General features: G+C 35.3%; 2 protein-coding genes across 2 annotated transcripts; both read right to left on the reverse strand.

The window, feature by feature from the left end:
- Positions 1 to 3,024: 3,024 nt before the first annotated feature.
- On the reverse strand, positions 3,025 to 3,985 carry LOC124943531 (ethylene-overproduction protein 1-like). Its single transcript, XM_047484029.1, has 3 exons — positions 3,716 to 3,985; positions 3,322 to 3,631; positions 3,025 to 3,248 (listed from the first exon to the last, which is right to left on the reverse strand). The coding sequence occupies exons 1-3, from the start codon at positions 3,983 to 3,985 to the stop codon at positions 3,025 to 3,027; spliced, it is 804 nt and encodes a 267-aa protein (XP_047339985.1).
- Positions 3,986 to 11,852: 7,867 nt separating this feature from the next.
- LOC124942574 (UDP-N-acetylglucosamine transferase subunit ALG13 homolog) lies at positions 11,853 to 12,821 on the reverse strand. The gene is made up of 3 exons (XM_047483104.1): positions 12,649 to 12,821; positions 12,448 to 12,547; positions 11,853 to 12,342 (listed from the first exon to the last, which is right to left on the reverse strand). The coding sequence occupies exons 1-3, from the start codon at positions 12,814 to 12,816 to the stop codon at positions 12,086 to 12,088; spliced, it is 525 nt and encodes a 174-aa protein (XP_047339060.1). The 5' UTR covers positions 12,817 to 12,821; the 3' UTR covers positions 11,853 to 12,085.
- Positions 12,822 to 18,660: the final 5,839 nt, after the last annotated feature.

Raw genomic sequence — 18,660 nt, forward strand, 5'->3', positions numbered from 1 at the left:
CAATCAAAGAATAGTGGTACATTTATTCTCAACACCATCAAAGATGAAACCACCGATGAAACACGATTTCATAGAATGTATGTGTGTTTTGAGGTATGTAAAAGTGGTTGGATTAATGGTTGTAGACCAATAATTGGGGATGATGGTTGTTTTTTGAAAACAACATGCAAAGGTGAACTACTTGCTGTCGTTGGTCGAGATGCAAATGATCACATGTTTCCGATAGCATGGGTTGTGGTGGAAGGAGAGAGTCGGGCAAGTTGGAAATGGTTTTTTAAGCTTCTCATTGAGGATCTTCATTTACAAGAAAAATATAACATTAGCATAATATCAGACATGCAAAAGGTATGATTTTTGTCCAATTCAATGAATTTTACTTTGAATTGTATTTGATATTTTATTTATTTTTCATTTATTAGGAACTTATAAGAGCTGTTGCAGAATTGTTACCAAATGCGGAGCATAGATTTTGTTGTCGTCATTGGTATACTAATTGGGCTAGAGCGGGAAATATGGATGAATATTTGAAGTTGTTTTTTGGAGGTGTGCTCGATCCACCTATCCAGAACAATTTGATGCCAATTTGAGAATACTAGAACAAACCAAGCAAGGAGATGGTGCTTCTGCCATCCGAATTACCGAGAGGAGATGGTCAAAGGCATACTTACAAGAGGATTCAAAGTGTGACATGATAGGCAACAATATCTCAAAAACATTTAATTCATGGATATTACCAAGTAGGTGTATGTCTATTATTAACATGTTGGAGCACATTCAATTGATGATAATGAGAAGAGTTTGTCGTTTAAGGAAAGAGCTATAGATGAATTGGATTGGAAACATTTCTCCAGTAGCAATGCAAAGGTTAGAATAGGCAAAAGCAAGATATCATAGGTGCACATTAGACTTTAACGGAGAATTTGGGTATGAGATTACTGAGGGAAAACATAGACATGCCATAGACATTAGAGAAAGAAGTTACACATGTAGATTGTGGCAACTCACAGGTATACCTTGTGCACACAGTGTTTGTGCCATTTATCATTACGGTGGCATCTTGAGGATTATATATCAGATTGGTATAAACGGTCAGCGTTCAAGAAGGTATATGGCAATGTCATTAAACAGCTGAGTGGGAGGGAATTTTAGAAACCACATTGTGAAGGATTTCCTTTGATTCAACCACCTAATGTTCAAAAAAGAAGGGGTAGAAAAAAGATTAAAAGAAAGAGAGGCGTTGAAGAACCAAAAGTGAGTGGACCAAGAGGGCGAGCTGGACGAATAATGGTTTGCAGAAAATGTGGTCAAGAAGGACACAATAAAAGTTGTAAAAAAATTATTAGTGGTGGAATTGCTTCTCAATTGCGGATAAGAGGTACACTTTGATTTTATAGTATATATTTGTTTTGTTCATCATTAACCTGATACTTAGTTAAATAAATTATGTTTTCTTGTAGAATCGGAAATGATACTTGATCCAAGTGAATGTCAAACATCAAAAAGAAGAGACACTTAAAGTGAAGGTACACCACTTATCTTATTACTTGTATTTGTCGATAAATTTTATAATACTTTGATGTTGAGTTTTGCAATATTTAATTGGGATCAATAACGGGTACAAGTGTTGCACATGCTCGAGCACCAATACCATGTGCACAAGCTCCTCAAGCAGTTCCTATTGTGGCACCTCGAGCAACTTCTATTGTGACACCTCGAGCACCAAGACCACGTCCAATGGTAGTTCCTAGTGTGGTACCTCGAGCAGTTCCTAGTGTGGTACCTAGAGCACCTCCACAAGAACGTCAATTTGAGAGACGAACAACATCAATACCAACATCAAGAAACTCTAGTATTCTGAAGATTGGTGCTACACAAGCAGCTTATCCTATTGTGGCACCTCGGGCATTTTCTCCTAGTGTAGCACCTTGAGCAGCTCTACAAGCATGCCAATTTGAGAGAAGAACAACAACTGTACCAACATCAAGAAACTCTAGTGTTTTGAAGATTGGTGCTACGGAACCAAGTCATGGAATTAAGCCACAAGGTCTTATGTTTAAAGGAAAATCAGCCATAACCTCTCAAAAACTTCAAGAGATAGTTACAAAGAAGAAAATGTATTTTGGAAAATCTCAATGGAGTAATGCATCTCAAAGGAATAATGCATCTGAAGGGAGTATGCTGATATGTTGATGACTATTTGTATATTTTGATATACTGATATGCTGATATGCTGATGACTATTTGTATATTTTGATATACTGATATGCTGATGACTATTTGTATATTTTGTTAATGTTGATATGCTGATGACTAATTAAGGACTAATTAGTGTGTTTTTGTGTTTATGAAATACTCTATGAAGTTAATTTGACTAACTAGCTCAGTCATGCTAGGAAGGGGAATTAGTGTATTTTTGTGGAAGGGGAATTAGTGTATTTTTGTGTTTATGAAGTACTAGTTGAGAAGCAATGGAAGAATAAGAGAAGCAGAAAAATTGTACTTCAAATTACTGTGAAGGAGGAATTTGCAAATAATTATTCTGAAGGAGGAAAATTATTGTGAAGGAGAAATTGATTAGTATTTATGTAGTTTATATATGAAATAAACGTGTCACATTTTTTTAATTTTGTATACTCATTCTCTTAAGACTCGGTTATGTCTTTTTTCTTTTTTAATCAATTTCAAGTTATCTTATTCTATCGAATTCAAGACTTTTGATCTCTTATAAAATCTCTTTATCACTTAAAATAGCTGAGCGATTAAGCTGGTTGAGAATACAGAAGTTCATGTAAGCCAACAACTCTTTTTCATTTTCTTGTTGGAGGTCTTTTGATACATTTCAAATATGAAAATTTAAAGTAGGAGTAGAAAGAAAAGCATCAACAACTCTACTGCTTTTATCTATTTACATAAGCTAAAATGGAATGTGGTTCATCTATCAATTGAATGGACCAAATTGCTAATCGAATTGTCTCGCTTTTCAAAATTCATATTCCTTATAATGAAAAGGCGGTTCATGTATCTCTAAGATTGGGATTGAATTCGCATTCTATTGTACATATCCACGGTGTCTTTGTGCGTCGGATCCAAACAAAGAGCTGCCTCACAATCACGAATTAAGAGAGATAATTCCCCCATTGATTCGTAGAATGCTGCCCGAAGATATAACATTTGCATGTCTAGTTTGAATGCTATGGCTTTCGTCAACTCTTCCACAACTTCCATTTCTCTTTGCTCATCCATCAAAACTGTCACCACTTAAAAAACTAGTGTTATATAATTTCTTCCTTTTTTTGCCAAAGTTTGATGAGTTAGTTCTACCTGTTGCCCTGTATCTGTATGGATAAGTCCTCAGAGGATCCAACAGCGTGACCATACTTAGATCCAAACTGGACAATTCGCGTTCACAATACTCCAATCTCTTCTCATTAGCCGATGCATTGTTCTCTACTTTATCTATAAGTTTCGTCATTTCTTTGTAAGCCACTTTTCTTTCATTCTTTAGATGATACACCCATGCCAGCCCTTCATGGGCTCTAGTGTGTTTGATCTCAAGAGCCTTTGAATAACATTCCCCCGCAAGTTCCAGCTTCCCATAATCCACGTAAATGATTCCCAAATTATTCAATGCCTGAAATTAAACCAAACAATCGTTTAAAATTCAAAAGAATTGGATCAAAAATAGTCTAGGCAGATGCAGGGGATTGTCGTCTGCTTGTCCTTTCCGAAGACCATCAGAAGGGCATCTAAGAGATTCCTCCAACAATCCTATGACAAGCGACGAGCTTTCCTGATCAAGAACCGCATCTTCTAAAACATATGCTTTGAGGAAAAAAGCTTCAAACGATCTCTGAATTGAAATCGACAATTCAGCCTTGGATAACGCCTCTTCTATGTTTCCCGTATCATATAGAATCCATCCTTCATGAACTAGTCTTTTATGATCAGATGCAGCATGGTTTTGAGCCAATCTCAAGTTGCGCATGGCCGCTTTCAACTTTTCAGATCATAAGTATTCTTGTTTAATTTATATGGGAACAGGTTATGGGATAAATTTTCATCAGTTAAGGCCCTTTCAGAATAAATAACAAGGAAATGGTTGCATATCCTCAAACAAACAATGAGTTCTTAAGAATTTAATATAAACCTAACCAACAATGAACCAGACCTCTTAAGTTCTTCCTGATGAAAAGATTTCCTCTCCTAAAATAGTGTTTCAAATAAATATCATCCGAGCTGAAAAGGGAAAAATTATTTTTACTCAAACAATCTGTAAAACCTAAAATACGAATCGATCGTTGTAAATCTTAAAACACGTCTTCAATATTGCAAATCAAACCCTAAATCGATAGAGAGGGACGCGTGAAGAATATTAACCTTCGTTTTCGGAATAGTTAGTCGTAATATTTCATGGAAGATTCACACAATTCACTAATTGAACGGATTAGTTAGTGAAGAAGATGAAAAAAGAAAGGCCGGCCAAGAAAGAAATGAAGAACAATGAAAACATAGAAGAGATGAAGAGAGAGAAAGACTAATAAGGATGAGATTTTTTCCTTTTGTGTGGGTGTGGGTGCAAGTTACAGCTGGCATATTTATTTTTATTAAAAATGCCATGTCATATTAAATTAACGAGAATAATCTCTGTTTATTAAAAAGCCCCAAATGGGCCAAACTTTGATAGTTCGAGCCTCATATGGCTCAAATCAAAGTTCGAGCCTCATATGGTAAAAATGCTCAAAGTTCGAGCCCCAATAGGTAATTGGGCCTTTATTAATATAATAATAAAGTTGCAATTTGATTTGGTCCGCAACAGGGGAACACGGGAATCAGTAGCAGAAGATCCGGATTGAGAAAATAGGCCCATCTTGAGCCCCCACTTAACTCAATTATGTGGGAGCAAAATAAAAAGGGGATAATGCTTCTTTTGCAAGAAATAAGAGCAAGAGAAAGAGAGAAAAATCAAGAAAGAAAAGAGGGAAAAACTTCAAGTTCCAGCAGTCTTAGTGTTTCGATGATCGTCGGAGTTAACACCGTTGGATCGTCCTAATTTTTGGACAGCAGCTTCACAACTTCTGGGTCAACATTTTGGACGGTAGAGATCGAATTCTAAAGTCTGGAGATCGGGGTTTTGTTTCCGGAACACTAGCAGTTATTTTTGGTGATATTCTTCCTTTCTTGTTCTTTGATTGTTTCTATATCATTGATGTGCATGTTTCCAAGGGTATTATGAATTTTTATGCCTCTAGTATTGTCTAGAGAAGACTTTTTGTATTGCTCTCTTGCTGGTGATAGTGGATTTTAAGCGGCACTAGGTGTCCCGTGGTTTTTACTCATTGAGGGTTTTCCATGCTAAAATTTTGTGTTGTTTGTGTGTGTGCTTGCTTGGTGTGTTACTCACTGTTTTAGGGGCTGTGTTGATTGCATTTGTGCATACCTATTTGTTATCTTCCTCACATGTTTAAACGGTTTGGGAAAGTGTTATCAAACGAAGGATAAATTCCGTATTTGTTGTTTACCGTTGTGGTGCATTTCCATCAAAGTGGTATCAGAGCATTGGTTGCTTATTTGTGAATTGAGCTGTTTGAACGATGGAAACTAATACAAGTAGGATGATTAATTTGAATGGTTCTAATTATCATGTTTGGAAGGCAAAAATGGAAGATCTCCTATATGTGAAAGATTATTACTTACCTATTTTTGCTACTGATAAACTTGAAAATAAAACTGATGCAGAATGGACTATTTTGCAAAGACAGGTTTGTGGATATATTCGGCAATTGGTGGAGGATAATGTGTTGAATCATATTATTGGGGAGACACATGCTCGTACCTTGTGGAACAAGCTTGAACAGTTGTATGCTCGGAAGATTGAGAACAATAAATTGTTTTTGATTAAGAAATTGATCAAGTTATAGTACAAAACAGACCACTTAAATGTATTTCAGGACATTGTGAATCAGCTTTCAAGAATGGGTATCAAGTTTGATGATGAGATTCAAGGTCTTTCGCTATTTGGTACATTACTGGATTCTTGGGAGACTTTTAGGGCATCCTTGTCCAACTCTATATCGGATGGTATTATCACCATGGAATTGGATAAAGGCAGTGTTATGAATGAAGATATGAGAAGAAAGTCATAGGGTTCCTCTTCACAATCAGATGTCTTGGTCTTTGAAAAGCGGGGGAGAAGTCAAAGTAGAGGTCCAGGTAACAAAGGAAATCAACGTGGTACTAGCAACTCCGGTAAAGGGAAGTATGCTAATGTTGATTGTTACTATTGTGGTAAAAAGGGGCACACAGTAAAGTTCTGCAGACAGACAAAGAAAGAGAACAAGAAGAAAAACTACAAACCAAAACAACAATCAAAGGACAGATGATGATGGAGGTGACAATGTTGAAGTGAATACTATCACTAATGATTTCTTTGTTTGTTGTGATGATAATTTGGTGAACTTTGCGCATGATGAGGCGAGTTGGGTTATTGACAGTGGAGCTTCGTGTTATGTTACATCACGAAGAGATTTTTATTCATCTTACACTCTAGGTGATTTTGGTGATGTCAAGATGAGTAATAGTGGGCTATCAAAGGTTGTTGGCATTGAAGAAGTCTGTTTGAAATTTGATACAGGGATGGAGATGGTTTTACAAAATGTAAAACATGTCCCGGATATGAGATTAAATTTGATTTCGACAGGTTTACTTGATGATGATGGTTACAACAACTACTTTGGTAATGGTTTGTGGAAACTCACTCGTGGTTCTTTGATCGTGGCAAGAGGTAAAAGGTGCTCAAAGTTGTATGTGGTACAACCGAAGATCTACAAGAGCATTGTTAATACTGTGTAGAATGCTGACATGACTAAGATATGGCATAAGAGACTTGGCCTTATGAGTGAAAAAGGCATGGCTTTATTGTCAAAGAAGGAAGTGTTATCAGTTGTAAATGATGTCCAGTTGAAAAGGTGTTCTCATTGTCTTGCAGGTAAACAAAACAGAGTTTCCTTCAAGAGCCATCCTCCCTACAGAAGAGAGAACATACTTGATCTTGTTCATTCCGATGTTTGTGGTCCTATGAAGACAAAAACACTTGGTGGTTGCTCATATTTTGCCACATTCATTGATGATCACTCCCGAAAGGTATGGCTTTATACTTTGAAGTCTAACGATCAAGTTTTAGATGTGTTTAAGCAGTTTCATGCCTCGATTGAGAGAGAGACTGGAAAAAAGCTCAAGTGTATTCGGACAGACAATGGAGGTGAATACATTGGGCCATTTGATGCTTACTGTAGAGAGCATGGTATTTGGCATCAAAAGACTCCTCCAAAGACACCACAGTTGAATGGCTTAGCAGAGCGGATGAACAGAACATTGGTTGAGAGAGTCAGATGTTTGCTTTCACATTCAGGGTTGTCGCGTTCCTTTTGGGGTGAAGCGTTGAACACGGAGGTGCATGTTATTAATCTAACCCTTGTGTTCCTTTGCAGTTTGATGTTCCTAACAGGGTTTGGAGCGGCAAAGATGTTTCTTACAGTCACTTGCGAGTCTTTGGATGCAAGGCATTTGTGCATATTCCCAAAGATGAAAGGTTAAAGCTCGATGTGAAGTCTAAGCTTTACGCGTTCCTCGGCTATGGTGATGATGAGTTTGGATACAGGCTTTATGATCCAGTTCAGAAGAAGCTTGTTCGAAGCCTGGATGTTGTGTTTATTGAAGATCAAATTTTGAAGGTTGTTAAGAAGACAGAGACAACTCCTCGACATAGTGATGATCTTATTGATTTAGGTTCAGTTCCTCTACAACATGTTGACTCACAGGTTGGAGATGATGTTTTTATTCATGACCATGGTGTTGATGATGTTGATGCTCAAGAACAAGATGTAGATAAAGTTGTTCATCTAGAGTTACTAGTTCTAGACATGCCACCATGTGTTTCACTTAGACGGTCTACGAGAGATCGTCATCCTTCTGTACGTTATTCTGCAAATGAGTATGTTCTTCTCACTGATGAGGGGGAGCCAGAGTGTTATGCAGAAGCTATAGAAGATGAGCACAAGAAAGAATGGGTTGAAGCTATGCAAGATGAGATGGATTCCTTGTATAAGAACAATATTTATGAGTTGGTGAACTTGTCTAAAGGTAAGAGAGCATTGAAGAACAAGTGGGTTTATAAGGTGAAGACTGATGAGTTCACCTCAAAACCCAAATACAAAGCTAGATTGGTGGTGAAAGGATTCAGCCAGAAAAAAGGTATTGATTTCGATGAGATTTTCTCTCTGGTTGTGAAGATGGGTTCTATTCAGGTGGTTCTCGGTTTAACGGTCAGTCTTGATCTTGAGGTTGAGCAGATGGATATCAAGACTGTTTTCCTTCATAGTGAATTGGATAAGGAAATCTACATGGAGCAGCCTGAAGGGTTTCAGGTAGAAAGTAAAGAAGACTATGTGTGTAGACTTCAGAAAAGTCTATATGTGCTGAAGTAGGCACCGAGACAGTGGTATAAGAAGTTTGAGTCTGTTATGGGGGAGCAAGGCTACCGAAAGACTATTTCAGATCATTGCGTTTTCTTTCAGAGGTTTGGTGATTATGATTTCATCATTTTATTGCTTTATGTTGATGACATGCTTATCATTGGAAAGAATACAGGAAGAATTGCTAAGTTGAAACAGCAGTTGAGCAAGTCTTTTGCAATGAAAGACTTGGGGCCAGTGAAACAGATTCTTGGGGTACGGATCACTCGAGATAGAGCTGCCAAGAAGTTGCACATGTCACAAGAGCGATACATTGAGAAAGTGTTTTGTAGGTTCAACATGGACAAAGCTAAAGTGGTTAGTTATCCTCTTACTACCAACTTTAAGCTAACAGGTAAATATTGTCTTACTTCAAAGGAGGACATTGAAGATATGGATAAGGTTCCATATGCCTCAGCGGTTGGTAGCTTGATGTATGCTATGGTGTGTACAAGGCCGGATTTAGCTCATGCAGTTGGTGTTGTTAGTCGGTTTCTGTCAAATCCTGGTAGGGAGCATTGGGAAACAGTTAAATGGATTCTCATATATTTGCGCGGCACTTCCAAATTGGGTATCACATTTGGAAATGAAAAGCCGGTGCTTATGGGATACACAGATTCTGATATGGCTGGAAATGAGGATAACATGAAATCCACTTCTGGATATTTAATGACATTTGCAGGGGGATCTGTTTCATGGCAATCAAGATTGCAAAAGTGTGTGGCCTTATCGACAATAGAGGCTGACTATATGGCAGCAAAGGAAGCTTGCAAAGAACTATTGTGGTTGAAAAGATTTCTTTAGGAGCTTAGCTTCAAGCAACAGCTCTACGTGATTCTTTGTGATAATCAAATTGCAATACACCTTGCTAAGAATTCCATGTTTCATAAGAGAACGAAACATATTGATGTGTGATATCATTGGATTAGAGAATCTCTTGAAGATGGGTTGTCTGAATTTGATAAAGTTCACACTGATGATAATGGTTCCGAGATGTTGACAAAGGCATTGGCAAGGGAAAAGTTGAAAGTGTGTTGTACGATCGCCAGGATGGCGAACTCTTCCTCATAGTCAGGAAAAGGGGGAGATTTGTTGGGTTTTTGTTTCCTTAGTCCATGAGGAAAAGCCCAGCAAATAGGCCCATCTTGGGCCCCCACTTAATTCACTTATTTGGGAGCAAAATAAAAAGGGGAGAAAGCTTCTTTTGCAAGAAATAAGAGCAAGAGAATGAGAGAGAAAAATCAAGAAAGAAAAGAGGGAAAAACTTCAAGTTCCAGCAGTCTTAGTGTTTCTATGATCGCTGGAGTTTGCACCGTTGGATCGTCCTAATTTTTGGACAGCAGCTTCACAACTTCTGGGCCAACATTCTGGAAGGTGGAGATCAAATTCTGAGGTATGGAGGTCGGGGCTTTGTTGCCGGAATAGTAGTAGTTATTTTTGGTGATATTCTTCTTTTCTTGATCTTTGATTGTTTCTATATCCTTGATGTGCATGTTTCCAAGGGTATTACGAATTTTTATGCCTCTAGTATTGTCTAGAGAAGATTTTTTATATTGCTCTCTTGCTGGTGATAGTGGATTTTAAGCAGCACTAGGTGTCCCGTGGTTTTTACCCATTGAGGGGTTTTCCACGCTAAAATTTTGTGTTGTTTGTGTGTTTGCTTGCTTGGTGTGTTACTCACTGTTTTAAGGGTTGTGTTGATTGAATTTGTGCATACCTATTTGTTATCTTCCTCACGGGTTTAAACAATTTGGGAAAGTGTTGTCAAACGAAGGATAAATTCCGCATTTGTTGTTTACAGTTGTGGTGCATTTCCATCAAAGTGTCTCGGACCGGATATCACTGTTGTCAGGACATTTGGAAAGAAATCTGGCAACGACAACGACCGCATTGACTTGTGGACGAGTCACGCGAGGAGATCCAGAAACAAGAACCTCATTCGAAGCACCTCTTCCGCACATCCACGAGAGTTTCTCTCTGAAATTATTAGGATTTTTCGCAATCAAGTCGCATAGCTCAATCAAAGGCTCCATTCCGCATGAAATTCCAAATCCTACGTCAAATCTAGACGAATAAAAATGAGAGAATCAAAGGAGGCGGAGACCACAAAGATGTACAGATAATTCTAAAGATTGATAAAAACAAACATGAAGGAAAATTATGAAAAAACAATTTTCAAATGATCCATTGATCTCTCTGTTTCTTCCTCGGTCTCTCTAAATCTGTAATAAAAGCAAATATATCATAATGTTAAGAACTATATAATCTTAAAAAGGAAAAATATATGTGCTCAAGAATTAAAAAGATTACTCAATTTTGTGTTTTTATCCCAAAGAAAAGAAGTCCGAATTATCTTCGTTAACCACAACAGAAATAGATGATTTTTCGCCTTCATCAAACTGTAATATGCATCGAACTGTAATATGGCGTTGGCGAGTAATGACTGACCACTGGCATATAAGTGCTGGGTTAGTCATTATGCAGGTTATCAATATGCCAAAAGTTCAATTGAGAAAACCCTAACTAATTAACCCTAACTAATTAGATGAAACTATGATAAAGAGTTATATATACTTTTTTTTAGATCTAGACCTAGTTGATTAAAATTTAAATGTTCAAAATAAAATGGTTAGATTAACCCAAGCAAAAAATAGTTAGAACAAGTATACTGCATCTTTTTTTATTATTAAAAATAATAAATTTTGAAATATAACACTTTGATATTTTAATTTATTATCTTTAATAATTATAATTATTTAACATATACTTTCAACATCAACCCAGTTATGCATGTATATATTTTAAATTATTTATTTTATATATATAGAAAGTTTAAAAAATATATATTTAAATTGTATTTAATTTAGCATAGTTAGTTTAAAATAACACTTTTCATTATTGACTCGGTAAAGAAAGTTTCGAATTTGTTGGATAATGAAATTTTTTTTTCAAACTTCTCTCTTACTATACAATTTTTTCACTTAGAATTTTTTCTACTATTTTCATTTAGATTGTTTTATTTTATTTAAATATGTTATTATTAACTTGGAATCAATACCAGAAACTTACCAGGTCAAGGTCAGTACAGTTTATACTCTATTCTAAAATAAATATAATAATAATAAAATAAAAATAATAATTCTACTCTACAATAAAATTGATTTAGAGAAAATAGACCTAATAGAAACAGGAGAGTATTGAGACTTGAGATACATTGGAAAAATTATAGTTGGATTTTCTGTTTCATTAATGTTAGTTTCAATAGGATTACAACTATAAATAGGATCATCTTACAACAAAAAATTTGGGATAAATCTCAATTTCAAATGAGACTATTCTTAGTGATAGCAAATTTGGGATATATATGCATGAGTTACCCAACAACATGTTCTTCAATACATATTATGCATCAATATAATGTAGTTTATTTCTTGATTGTAACTAGTAAGAACCTGAATCAATGAAGAAAAACATAATTCAAAACATTTTATCAAGTATCGTCATCTATTACTGATATATCTGTAACTGTATTTAGCACATGAAGAAAAAAAGGCCATTCGCATGTTTAGGCTACATTAATCCTCTGGGAATCCGAGAAACCTGTTAATTAGCTCGGAAACTGACTTGGCATTGCCCGGATGATAAGGAATAAGAGACTGCAGATCCATACACTGAATAGTCTGCTGAAGAGTTTGTGGTCTTGCACAAAACAAATGTTTTCTTTCTGCCAACTCCTCAGCAAGCTCACTTTGATGATTGTCCATCAAATCTTCATTTACCACAACAATCAAAGGCTTAGCAAGCCGCAGACTTTCAAATATGCTTCCAGATCCTGTATTGTGCATACAAATCAGCTGAATTATAGCATTTGATATGAATATCCAAAGTATAAAATTACTCAGATAAGAAAATATGATGAAACATAAGACTGTTTTACCTGCATGACTGATTACAAGAGATGCTGATCTCAAATGATCAACTATACTGGAAGAGAAGGTAAAGTAATCTATAGTCAAGCATCCATTTCCTCCACTACACTGCAAATGGAATAGATGCATTTTCTATGATCTTGTATGAATAACCAACCAAACTACAGAATGTTCACGAATTAATACAAGAGAATGATTATATAACCTACCTTGATCGGATTGTAAGTTCCACGTCCCATTTGAATGACTAGTTTTGTGTAACCTTTCTTATATAGTTCATCTTTAACTTGTGAAGTGTCCACAGTTTTAACAAGAGAATCAAAACAAGTTGTCCCAACAGTTACAAATACAATTCTTTCACCATCATTTTCACTCATCTTGATCGTCTAAACAACAAAGTCAAATCAAAAGATTCAAATCAAATATTGTTAATCAAGTTGTTCTAGAAACAAGGGGTTTTAGATGAAAGGAACTAAAACTTTGACATTTGACGGGTCATCCGACTTCTGATTGAACCCTCTTTCCGAACCCTTCAATTTTTATAAGATATTTTCCCATTTGGAATAAGTGCAGACTCTTAAAGATTTGAAATGAATAAATTGAAAATTCAATTCGCTAGTTCTTCTGAATGTATAAGAAGAGTGAATATGGATCAATGTGAATGAAATAGAATATGAAAGATGAGGTCATATGATCAAACCTTTGTTGCCGGCCGGCCAGTCAGATCGTAGTTCGCCGGAGAATACTCGATTCGTCGCTCCAATGGCTTCTTTACAGCCCGAGTTAAGTCCAGTCAGTTCTTCTTTTATAAAATTTCGCATAATTTCAAATTTCAACCAGTAACTTCAAACATAGCTCAAATTAACCCTCAAACTAAAGGTATTTCTTTAATTGATCCATCAATTTCCACACTCAACAATAGAGTTGAAAAATTCAAATTTCTCTCCAAGATATAAAAATTACTACGTCTTTAAGGGCGGTGTGTACAATTCGGAAATTATCGATCACATGCCTTACTTTCTTCACGTGATCCCGCGGTAGGAGATGAGAGATTTTTATGATAAGTTCGACCCGTGCACTGTTTTTTTAAGAGAAAACGTTTTTTGTGTGTTAAGGCAAACTATGTTAAATAACCCCTTGACTTATCTTCCTCTGCATCCCGTAAAAAGGTAGAAAGGGATGAAGAACCGAAAATAAAGTTCTTTAGCATAGACCTTTTGAATTGGTCCGTACAAGTTTTAAATCGACACACTCGCGGATGTATCAATTTAATTGACTTTATAGTCGCCACATTAACTTATTCCCAAAGAAACTAAAGAAAAAAGAAAATCAGAAATTCATTTTTAGAGTTCGGTGTTTGGTTACGTATTAAAAAAAGGAAATACAACGCTATTTCCTATACAGTCTTACTCTTAAGTAATTGGTCAGTTGATGTTTGAAGGATTGTTAAGTCTTCGATCTGAGTTCAGAACTCTTTTACTTGTGTAAAAAATCTTAATCATTTTACAAAAGGGCTAATCATATTCATAGAGTACTTGATTAGGATAAAACAATGAAAAACATAGGGCACCATTCCTAGGGAAAAGAAGAATCATAATTCCCGAGAGAGAATAAATGAGTGTAAATGATGAGAATAAGAATTCAAATCAAAGATTAGAAGTTTATTCTTTTGAGAAAGAAGAGAAGAAAATAAACTAATCCAAAGTCCTGGGTGTTTTCCCTTTTTGAAATTTTCAGAGTTAAGGAACTCCGAATACCACACATTAAAAAGAATCATTTTCAAAAATAATTCCCAAAATTTTCGAAACTTCACATGATGGTCAAAAATATTTTTAGAAGTTTAAAGGAATCGAGTTTGGAATTTTTGGAGTTATAAAACTCCGAATATGTCACTGCAAAGATAGATATTTTTCCAAACGGATCCCAAAAATTATAAAAATTTTGTGGGCATCAAAAATATTTTTAGGAAGATACATTTTTAATTTCATGATTTTTGGGCTCGTGAAATTCAAGTTATAGCCTTTAAAAATTTCGGGTTTTGTCAAACGAGTCCTAAAAATTAAAAAAAAAAATCATTTTTGAAGAAATTTAGAAATGATTGGGATGTTTGAATAGTCATTTGTTTTGGATCTTAGAGTTTATTTTGTTTTTATTAGTTTTAAATCAAAATAAAGTCCAGGGGCTCAATTAAAAAGAAAAAGAAAAGTTTAAGGCCTATTTTAATTTCGAATTAAATATTTAATTCGAAATTAAAATACAAAATACCTATTAAAAAATTAAAAAGAACCAGGGGCCTCTTTGTAACTTCTGGAGAAGTTGATGGAAATCAAATATAACAAAATATAAAAAACCCAGACGGCTCTCCGCCCGTCTCCGGCGATGGCGATTTCCGGTGACCTCCGCACCTGAGATCGAAGGCCTCTCGAAGACAGCTCTCCCGCCAGTCCGTTCAGTTCGTCGAGGCTCCGTCTCCATCTTTCTGACGTTCGCGACTTCAGATCGGAAGAATCCCATCATCGCAGGAACGAATCGATTTCGTCCTCTTAATCTGCAGGACGAACAGATTTCTTCCGACCGCAGCTGCACTCACCGAGACGATACATCTAACCACCTGGGAGTCGCCTTCGCGGTTGAAGAACTTGCATTGCAGCAGATAGATTGAAAGAAACCAGTTCACACTTTCTTCTCTTTCGACGGAGACGGATTGCACGATTTCAGCAGAATGAACCCCTTGGATTCAAGAAGAAATGACTATTCTAATCTAGTTCTAAACTAAACTAAACTAAGCCTCAATAATCACTGAATAAACGTGTGACATTGGATAAAGAAATTACCTGATTAGCGAAAGGGAGACGAAATGAGAATGAGAAATCAAGGCGACCGGAAGTTTACTGTTCTTCTTCGCTCTACGTCTTCTTCGCTGATACCGTCTCTTTTTCTCTTATGCACGCTTCAAATACGCGACAAGCAAGGCTTGGTTTCTAAGGCGCCCGTGATCATCGAATCTCCGTAGAACGGAATCGCCTTTCAGCTTTCTTCCAATGGAACCGTTTGTTTTTCAGATCTGATAACTGCCGCTCTCCTTCAACTGGAAATCGTTCTCTTTTCCCTGTTTTTTAAGAACTGAATCATCTTCAAATGACAAGGCTTCCCTTCCTTCTGTCGTTCATATCACAAGGGCACGCTTGTCCTTTTTTCAGAGGAGAACAGAAGTTTCTTGAACAATGAGGCAATAGAGTTCCTTTCTAATATATCAATTCCACATCAGACATAACAATATTGTTTATTGATTTGATATTTGCCTAAACCCTAACATAAACCATTCGCGAGACGTAACCAAGTTTGCAATCGTAACATGAACCCTAAATCAAAACTAACACTAACCTGATTAATGAAAACGATGAATGAACGATAAGACGAGTCGGAAGAGTCGTCGATGCAGGCAACAGTGAGATGAGCACCCGCGAGACGCAACCGTGATACACAATTTCTCCGTATCAAGCTCCGCTCGTGATGAAGAGAAGAGAAATGCATTGTCTAAAATATTAAGAGTGGTCACCAACACATTTTAAATTAGGCAGTGACCAAAAATTTAAATAAATCAATCTTTAAGGTCATTAAGTCAAATTTCCTTATAGAATTGGTATTAAAATTGCTGAAAGAATTATAATTCACATCATATTATAATTTAATTTATATGTTTGAAAAAATTATAAAATTTTACTTCCAGTTTAACTTTTTGAAAAAAATATAATAAAGATAATTTTAATTTATATAATTTGTAAATACTAAAATAATTTTAAATAAATTAAAAATAATCAATATGAAGGCAAATCAAAATAATTAATTAGTTGGAAAAATTAATAATAATAATTAATTTTAATTAATTAAAATTAAGATAAGGTTAAAATAAATATTTTGTGATAAATCTTGTATTCATTTTATCCTAAATTAGTTTTAAAATGGTTCATATAAATAAAATAAATAATTTAAAATAAATTGTGTACCATTTTAATCCAAAATTAAATATTTAAAAATCCAAAATACGCAAATATTAAAATAAATATTTACGTCTATTTAAATAATTGTGTATAGTTCACAAGATAAAATAATGACAAAAGAAAGAAAAAAGATTTCAGAACAGGGGCAAATAGGGCAAATAGAGTTCCTTTCTAATATATCAATTCAACATAAGAGATAAGAGTATTGTTTATTGATTTGATATTTGCCTAAACCCTAACATAAATCATTTGCTAGATGCAACCAAATTTGCAACTGTAACATAAATCCTAAAACAAAAACTAACACTAACCTGATGAATAAAGACGAGCCGGAAGAGTCGTCGAGGCAGGCAATAGTGAGATGAGTAGAGGCTAGAGAGCTGAGCAGGAAGAAATATGAAATAAGAAATAAGAAATTCCCTTACATATAGTGCAGTACAACTCTTCGACTTCCATTGCGACACGTATCAACTGCGAGACGCAATCTCCATTCGCGAGACGCAACCTCCATTCGCGAGACGCAACCGCGATTCACAACTTCTCTATATCAAGCTTTGCTCGCGCCCGCTCCACAACAATCACGGCGCTCGGCAACAATTGCGCCCGCAAGGCGAATCAACATGAAACCCCATCAATTAAACACCTACAATCTAGACAAATCAATTAAACAAACATTCATCAATTAAAAGAGAGAAGAGAGAGGCGACGATGAAGGAAAGAGAAAGGCGATGTCGTTCGGGCTTCACAGTTCGCCGTTAACACTTGTCTTCACCGTTGTGTTCTTCGCGAAGCGGAGGCGAAAGAGAAGAGAGAGGCAGTGATGAAGAGAAGAGAAATGCGTCTTAGAGTTACGGCGGAGAAGGGGACCAGAAAGAGAGAAGAGAGAGAAGGGGAACAAACAAATGAAAAAAAGAAGAGATTTTATAGGGTTTAAGTTGTGAGACTCGCGAAAGGGAAAAAATCGTCCAAAATATTAAAAGGGATCACCAACGCATTTTAAATTAGACGGTGATCAAAAATTCAAATAAGGCAATCTTTAGAGTCATTCAGTCAAACTTCCCTGTAGAATTGATATTAAAATTACTAAAAGAATTATAATTCACACCATATTATAATTTAATTTATATTTTTAATTTAATTTATATGTTTGAAAAAATTATAAAATTGTACTTCAAGTTTAACTTTTTGAAAAAAATATAAAAGATAATTTTAATTTATATCATCTATATTTGTAAATACTAAAATTCTTATTACCTCAATTTATAAATAATTTTAAATAAATTTAAAATTATCAATATTAAGGCAAATCAAAATAATTAATTAGTTGGAATAATTATTAATAATAATTAATTATAATTAATTAAAATTAAGATAAGGCTAAAATAAATATTTTATGATAAATCTTGTACTCATTTCATCCTAAATTAGTTTTAAAATGGTTCATATAAATAAAATAAATAAATAATTTAAAATAAATGGTGTACCATTTTAATCCCAAATTAAATATTTAAAAAACCAAAATACGCAAATATTAAAATAAATATTTATGTCTATTAAAATAATTGTGTATATTTCACAAGATAAAATAATAACAAATGAGTGAAGAAAAAAATCGATTTCAAACAAGCTTCAAGACCGAAAAAGAATCATGATTTAGTGCAACCGAAATTAGAAGAAATAGTTGCAAACTACACAGTCATCCGATGCAACATTGACCTCCATCAAGTGAACGAAGACTTATCGCATCGCCCGCTACGGTGGAAGCTAGGCGCATCCGCAGCGGATCAACTAACGCTCAGGCCAAACAAAACGTGGACGGAACGCTGAGACGTCAACGCCTAAGCCCAAAATGACATCATTTTAAAGCCTTCCCAATGCTCAAACATAGAGGGATCAAACAACGTCGTTTCAACCTCGGATCATCTTCTTCCTCGCGACGAATCGATAACGACCAACCGAAATCTTTGATTTTCAAAGATAAAATTTCATCGATACTCCACTAAACAAGTTGATTCAAAGTCAATAATCACCCTAACATGATGATCATTTCTCCTACGATCATAGAAACAATTATAACCTAAATGGATGAAGTTGATCGAAAATATACAATAGTCACTAATTGCCTTTTGTCTGAAATACGATTCACTTGCATCCTCAATCGACCTTGACTGCCTATAAATATGCTTCACTGCCCAAGACGAAGTGAATGATCAAAATCTC

Source organism: Impatiens glandulifera, chromosome 6, assembly GCF_907164915.1.
Source record: "Impatiens glandulifera chromosome 6, dImpGla2.1, whole genome shotgun sequence".
NCBI lineage: Eukaryota > Viridiplantae > Streptophyta > Magnoliopsida > Ericales > Balsaminaceae > Impatiens > Impatiens glandulifera.